General features: G+C 38.2%; 1 protein-coding gene, 4 non-coding genes and 1 pseudogene across 5 annotated transcripts; all 6 read right to left on the bottom strand.

The window, feature by feature from the left end:
• Positions 1–30: 30 nt before the first annotated feature.
• LOC132128448 (5S ribosomal RNA) lies at positions 31–149 on the bottom strand. Its single transcript, XR_009428036.1, has one exon. It is a non-coding gene; the product is annotated as a 5S ribosomal RNA (ribosomal RNA).
• A 234-nt stretch (positions 150–383) lies between these two features.
• LOC132128449 (5S ribosomal RNA) lies at positions 384–502 on the bottom strand. Its single transcript, XR_009428037.1, has one exon. It is a non-coding gene; the product is annotated as a 5S ribosomal RNA (ribosomal RNA).
• A 233-nt stretch (positions 503–735) lies between these two features.
• LOC132128248 (5S ribosomal RNA) lies at positions 736–844 on the bottom strand (annotated as a pseudogene).
• A 244-nt stretch (positions 845–1,088) lies between these two features.
• On the bottom strand, positions 1,089–1,207 carry LOC132128450 (5S ribosomal RNA). The gene has a single exon (XR_009428038.1). It is a non-coding gene; the product is annotated as a 5S ribosomal RNA (ribosomal RNA).
• Positions 1,208–1,447: 240 nt separating this feature from the next.
• LOC132128451 (5S ribosomal RNA) lies at positions 1,448–1,566 on the bottom strand. The gene has a single exon (XR_009428039.1). It is a non-coding gene; the product is annotated as a 5S ribosomal RNA (ribosomal RNA).
• Positions 1,567–1,896: 330 nt separating this feature from the next.
• On the bottom strand, positions 1,897–6,898 carry LOC132127417 (uncharacterized). The gene is made up of 2 exons (XM_059539269.1): positions 5,994–6,898; positions 1,897–2,437 (listed from the first exon to the last, which is right to left on the bottom strand). Exon 1 carries the CDS (start codon positions 6,868–6,870, stop codon positions 5,995–5,997), a length of 876 nt encoding a protein of 291 aa, XP_059395252.1. The 5' UTR covers positions 6,871–6,898; the 3' UTR covers positions 1,897–2,437; position 5,994.
• Between the last annotated feature and the right edge of the window lie 602 nt (positions 6,899–7,500).

Below are 7,500 nucleotides of genomic sequence, written 5' to 3' on the forward strand. Positions count from 1 at the left end.
TATTATATAATTAGTGAAACATTTCCAAAAAGCTTACAGCACCTGGTATTCCCAGGCGGTCTCCCATCCAAGTACTAACCAGGCCCAAACCTGCTTAGCTTCCGAGATCAGACGAGATCGGGCATAGCCAGGTTGGTATGGCCGTAAGCGAAAACTGCTGCAAAGAGAGGGCTATTTAAAGATCAGCCACTCTAATCTCCAGTACATTATATAAGTAGGGAAGGAACCCCAAAAGCTTACAGCACCTGGAATTATTCCCAGGCAGTCTACCATCCAAGTAGTAACCAGTACCAAACATGCTAAGATTCGGAGATCGGTCATTGACTCTTTTTTTTTTTTTTTTTTTGCAAGATTATTATATAATTAGTGAAACATTTCCAAAAAGCTTACAGCACCTGGTATTCCCAGGCGGTCTCCCATCCAAGTACTAACCAGGCCCAAACCTGCTTAGCTTCCGAGATCAGACGAGATCGGGCATAGCCAGGTTGGTATGGCCGTAAGCGAAAACTGCTGCAAAGAGAGGGCTATTTAAAGATCAGCCACTCTAATCTCCAGTACATTATATAAGTAGGGAAGAAACCCAAAAAGCTTACAGCACCTGGAATTATTCCCAGGCAGTCTACCATCCAAGTAGTAACCAGTACCAAACATGCTAAGATTCGGAGATCGGGCATTGACTCTTTTTTTTTTTTTTTTTTGCAAGATTATTATATAATTAGTGAAACATTTCCAAAAAGCTTACAGCACCTGGTATTCCCAGACGGTCTCCCATCCAAGTACTAACCAGGCCCAAACCTGCTTAGCTTCCGAGATCGGGCATAGCCAGGTTGGTATGGCCGTAAGCGAAAACTGCTGCAAAGAGAGGGCTATTTAAAGATCAGCCACTCTAATCTCCAGTACATTATATAAGTAGGGAAGAAAACCCAAAAGCTTACAGCACCTGGAATTATTCCCAGGCAGTCTACCATCCAAGTAGTAACCAGTACCAAACATGCTAAGATTCGGAGATCGGGCATTGACTCTTTTTTTTTTTTTTTTTTTTTTTTTTTTTGCAAGATTATTATATAATTAGTGAAACATTTCCAAAAAGCTTACAGCACCTGGTATTCCCAGGCGGTCTCCCATCCAAGTACTAACCAGGCCCAAACCTGCTTAGCTTCCGAGATCAGACGAGATCGGGCATAGCCAGGTTGGTATGGCCGTAAGCGAAAACTGCTGCAAAGAGAGGGCTATTTAAAGATCAGCCACTCTAATCTCCAGTACATTATATAAGTAGGGAAGAAAACCCAAAAGCTTACAGCACCTGGAATTATTCCCAGGCAGTCTACCATCCAAGTAGTAACCAGTACCAAACATGCTAAGATTCGGAGATCGGGCATTGACTCTTTTTTTTTTTTTTTTTTTTTTTTTGCAAGATTATTATATAATTAGTGAAACATTTCCAAAAAGCTTACAGCACCTGGTATTCCCAGGCGGTCTCCCATCCAAGTACTAACCAGGCCCAAACCTGCTTAGCTTCCGAGATCAGACGAGATCGGGCATAGCCAGGTTGGTATGGCCGTAAGCGAAAACTGCTGCAAAGAGAGGGCTATTTAAAGATCAGCCACTCTAATCTCCAGTACATTATATAAGTAGGGAAGAAACCCAAAAAGCTTACAGCACCTGGAATTATTCCCAGGCAGTCTACCATCCAAGTAGTAACCAGTACCAAACATGCTAAGATTCGGAGATCGGTCATTGACTCTTTTTTTTTTTTTTTTTTGCAAGATTATTATATAATTAGTGAAACATTTCCAAAAAGCTTACAGCACCTGGTATTCCCAGACGGTCTCCCATCCAAGTACTAACCAGGCCCAAACCTGCTTAGCTTCCGAGATCGGGCATAGCCTTTTTTTTTTTTATCTTTTTATTTAACTTTCAATTCACAGTTTTTCAATTGCATTATTCCATCTGATTTACTTACATTCCATTACATTTGTATGATTCATTTTTCAATTAATCTACTTAATTTTGCATAATCATACAGCAATAAAAATAAAGAACATAAATAAAATACATGCAAATATGTTTACACTTACTTAATTGACATCAGCCATTCTCAACCAGATTATTACTCTTCACCAATTGAAACATATTTCTTCCCCCACCTTTTGATGTATGAATTTATTCGTAGTCAAAAAAAACTCTTTCCCCTCTTTATCTCCATACTTACAAATCAACTCTACATCTCTTTGTATCATTGACTTAAACATATCTTTTACTTTTATTTTTCTCCCTTCGAAATGTGCATAGTTTCTTCTTAGAACTACTGCTAGTCTGGCATGACTCAGAACAAAATTAATTAAACAAATGTCAGCTCTTTTTCTTTTCCCGAAAGTTCCAAACAAAAACAATTTCCCCCATTCCTCCTCGGTCTCGACTTTGACACCCCAGTTTTCTAGTAACAGATTTTTAAGAAACTCAAAAAAATCCACCAACGCTTCACATCTTAAAAAATAATGTAAAAAACTCTCATGGCCATTACCACACACGTCACAAATGACATTTACCTCATTATTTATTTTGTTTAACACCACATTTGTGTAAATTCTATTATGTCTTATCAGAAAGTCATTATTCTCACACTCTATACTGTTGTATTTTACATTTAAGTTTGACCATATTTTTTTCACATCTAAATCTTCAAATACTTTCTTCCACACCTTTTCTGATGCTGGCTCTTTTATAACATTAACAATTATTCTCCTGTATATATTCTTTACACTCATATTTTTAAATTTGTTTTTCTCACCATTATCATCCACATACATCTCCGGCATACATTTTTCCACATTAGATACACATTCACGTTCGATCACATTAGTCCACTGCAAAGGTATACTTGATTTAATTTTTCCATATATTTTATTTACTTTCTCTCTGTTCTCCATTCCTTCCAGATCGCACACAGTATCATAAATGCAGTTATTTTTGAGAAATCCTGGAATAACTTCATACATAATGTCCTTCACTTGTTTTATACCTCCTTCTATAAACTTACATTCATACAATGTCTTATTTTTATGTTTAATCCTTTCATTGAGAAACAGTGGTAAATTTTTAATCACCTGTATGTCTTCACACTCATACTCTATTTTGGGAAGGAACTGCCTCCATGCTTCTAATACTTCCCGATATATTTCTGGTATTCCTCCCGTCATCGATTGCTTAAAGCCCATATACCATCCATTATCCCCCATTCCTCCCACATCATCAATATATTTCCTTAAGAATTCCTTCCACCCATAATCCCATCGGCCTCCCATATATTTTATCACCGTTTTTATTCTCATCGCAGCCCTTTTTATTTCTAGGTCCATCAAGTTTAAGCCTCCCTCCCATCTCTTACCCACCAATGTTTTCTGTGCAATTTTCACACCTTTTCCCTCCCATATAAAATCACATACAATTTTATTCAATTCATTCATCACCCACCCTGGCATTTCCATTACACTCATTACATAAACACAAACTGACAACAGCAGACTATTTACTACTATTACTTTCCCATTTAATTTTAATTTCCTCCCTTTCCATGCTGCACTTGCTGTTCTTATTTTATTAATCACCCCAGACCAGGTCACATCTCTTGCCTCTTTGCTTTCGACCCCTAAATATACCCCTAATACTTTTATATATTTTTCCTCCACTCTTATCCCTACCTCTACTCTCTCTACCTCCCCTATATACATTAATTCAGATTTATCTACATTTATTTTTGCCCCTGATGCTTTCCCGAACCTCTTCACTATCTCTAAAACTCTTTTTACACTGTTTCCTTCCCTCACTGTGATTGTGGTGTCATCTGCATATTGGTTTACAGTACACATTCCTCCATATGGCAACTCAATACCAACTACTCTTCTATCCCTCTTGATTAGAGTGGCTAGAGGCTCTACTGAAATTGCATATAATAATGCAGACAGGGGACATCCCTGTCTCACTGACCTTCCTATCTTAAACCTGTCTGTTAATACTCCATTTATTTTTATGCAACTTTTTGCTTTCTCATATAGTCTCCTCACCCACCCTATCATTCTCATTCCAAATCCAAACTTCTCTAATACCCTAAATAAGTATTTGTGTTCTACCCTATCGAATGCTTTATTCCAATCTATCCCTAGTACTATTCCTCCCTTCTTATCTCGTTTCATGTATTCTATCACGTCCCTAACTGTCCCTATCGTGTCTGCTATATCCCTGCCTGGTATGCTGTAACTCTGTGTTGGTTGCACTATACTTCCAATGACTTTTTTTACTCTGTTCGCTAAAACTTTAGTCAATATTTTATAATCCACATTTAATAGACTGATTGGTCTGTAGTTCTCTATATCCAACCTATTCCCCTTTTTATGCACCAAAGCTATCACTCCCTCTACCAATCTATTTTGCACCATCCCTGTTCTTTCCATCTCCTTGAACACTTTAACTAAAATCGGTGCTACCTCTTCTCTATATGTTTTATACCATTCAATACCAATCCCATCACTCCCTGGACTTTTTCCACTTTTCAACCCCCCTATTGCCTTTTCTACTTCATTCTCGTCTATCTCCCTATCACACCATTCTGCATCCTCCTTATTTAGAATATTTTCTACGCTTTCTAATACTCCATCTATACTTCTCTCATCTACTTCTCCTCTCTTATATAATTCTCCATAGAATTCTTGAACTCTCTCCAAAATCTCTACATAATCTTTGGTTGTTTTACCCTCTTTTGTATTTATTTCATTTATATATGTTTTACTTTGTCTCCTTTTCTCTAGCCCTAAAAAATACCCTGTACATTTTTCACCCTCTAATGCATATTTTGCCTTGCTTCGTAAAATAGCCCCTCTGCATTTCTCCCTTTCATATTTTTCTAGTGCCATCTTAACCTCTATATATTTTTCCATACTGTATCCTTCTTCATCTTCAGCCTTAACTAACTCCTCTCTCAATCTTTCCCTAAGCGTACTTTCCTCCTTCTTCATCTTTCCTTTTCTTTTTTTACTATATTTTATACTAATTAACTTGATTTGATCCTTTATTTCCTCCCATCTCTCCGCTATTGTACCCTCTAATCCACCGTCTCCTGTATACTCATCTATCTTCTCTTTTTCCCTATTTAATAGATCCTTCATCTGTATCTCATACTCTTCATCTTCAATATACCCTGCATTCAATATCCACATCCCTCCTCCTACCTCCTCACTCCCTACCTTAATTCTGAACCTTACACTATCGTGATCACTTAAACCATTTACCTGATGTTTTATCCCGTCTATGTATCTAATCATTTCCTCCTCAACCAACACTAAATCTATTCTACTCTGTTTTAATATACCTTCTCTTAACTGCCTTCTAGTAAATTCTCTTTTTTCCGGATTTTCGTACCTCCACACATCTATTAACCCCTTTTCTCTCATTATCTCCATCAACATTCCCCTTGACTTTTCCCATCTAAATTTTACCCCCTTTCCCACATCCAATCTACTACATTTTATATTGAAATCTCCCACTATAATACATTTCCCCACAATTAATCCTTTTAACTCTTCCAAAATTTCCCTCCTTTCCACTTCTATATTTGGAACATATATATTTATTAATCTAAACTCCATATCTCTATACATAAATTCAACCACTAAAATCCTTCCCCTCTGGTCTTTATACACCTCTCTTATACCTTCTACAATCTCTTTTTTAAATAATATTGCCACACCTCTTGCATTTTTTGCACCATTATTATAGTATATGTCCCCTCTCCACTCTTCTCTCATCTCCTTTACTTTATCCTCCTCCCAGTTTGTCTCCTGTATACAGATTATATCACTCCTATAAGTAAATAATAATTTTTTCATCTTGTTTTTATCCCGTAACCCATTTATATTTATTGAAGTTACAGTGGCCATGAGAGTAACCTAAAAGAAAAACAAAACAAAACCAGGAACACACGTACAATTCAAACATACATTACATACCCGCTCGCGGTTCTTTTATCTGCTCAACCTGTTCTCCGTCGATCTCAGACTTCCTCTTTGCACTCAGTCTTTTAATCTTTGTTTTCAATCCATCTTTCTTTTCTCGGTCTCCCTTTTCTCCACCTCTGCTTTCTATCACTTTCTGTGCAGTATTTTTATTTTCCTCTTGTTTACCTCTTTCTTTCACATTACTTTCATCTGTCTCCTCCTCTTCTTCGATCTCTTCCGACTGCTCCATCTCCTCCTCCTCCTCCCCATCATCCGCTTCACTGAAACTTTCAGCTCTGTCCCGCCATTCCATTTTGCTTCTTCTTTCGCTATCTTCAGCTCCGTCTTTCTCTCCACCGCTCACCACATCAGTTGTTTCCTCCTCTTGCTCCTCTGTCAGAACACTGTTCCTCTTTTTACCATATTCTTGAACATCCACTCTCTCTCTCTCTAATCCCATCCATTCTTCACAATCTCTTGCATAATGGCCTCCACCATTGCACTTGAAGCACTTTAATTCAGGGCACTCTCTAATTATGTGCCCTGGCTTGATACAGAGTCTGCAAACACGTATTTGTCTATCATGGATGACACGAAAAAATTCGGTGCCTCTCAGAGTCTCAAACTTTGTGGAGTATGGTAGTGAACATACCTGTTCTGTGAAGCGCACTTTTAAGAAACGTGTCCCATCAACTATATCCGTTCCAGGCCACACCCGGCGTTTGATTGGTGAAAGTGGTCGTACTCCCCACTCATGTAGCTTGGCGAGTATCTTCTCATCCTCTAAGTACACAGGCAAATTGATAAAGGACACCACCATATCGTTATTCAGTATATCCCTGGCATGCACCATCACTCCTTTCACTCTCACTCCATCCATTAGTTTCCTCTTTGTCTCTTCATCCTTCATTGTGAGCTCATAGATCCTTTCACCTCTCACCCTGCAGCCAATCACTTCTCCACACTCCTTCTTTACTCCTTTCAGTAAATCCATCATTGAAATCTTTTCATTTCCCTCCACCTCTACCTCCACAGTCAGCTCTTTGTTGTACTTCCCTTTCAATTTTCCTTGCACTCCTCTGCTGTTTTCTTCTCCCTCTTCCCACAAATGTCCTGTGGCTTTATTTGTCTCCTGTTGCTTTTGGATCACTGCTTGTTTGACTTCACCTCTTCTTTGCTCCTCCTCTTCATTCCTCCCATTGCTACTTTTTCTCATCATGGTTTGTTCTGTTTCTTCATCTGCAGCCATGCTGTGCATCTGCAGCATGCTACAAGGAAAAGAAGTAAAAAAAAATAAAAATAAATAAAAATAAAAAAAAAGTCCCCCAGACAGCCTAAGCTGTCGGGGGAATTTATGAAGGTCAACACTGACTATCCAGCAATTAATGTCCCAAGCAAAAAAACAAATCTGAAAACCAAACTATTTAGAACCAAACAATTAATTAAACAAACAGGATTGATGCTTTCTCTCTGTGCTGCAAGCCTGTCACTTCCTGTGAGCTCTCTATCG

Source organism: Carassius carassius, chromosome 45, assembly GCF_963082965.1.
Source record: "Carassius carassius chromosome 45, fCarCar2.1, whole genome shotgun sequence".
In the NCBI taxonomy this organism is placed as follows: Eukaryota; Metazoa; Chordata; class Actinopteri; order Cypriniformes; family Cyprinidae; genus Carassius; species Carassius carassius.

Bases quoted from the DNA above. Each gene is read 5' to 3' on its own strand.
- LOC132127417 (XM_059539269.1), bottom strand. From the start codon at position 6,870: ATGGATGGAGTGAGAGTGAAAGGAGTGATGGTGCATGCCAGGGATATA.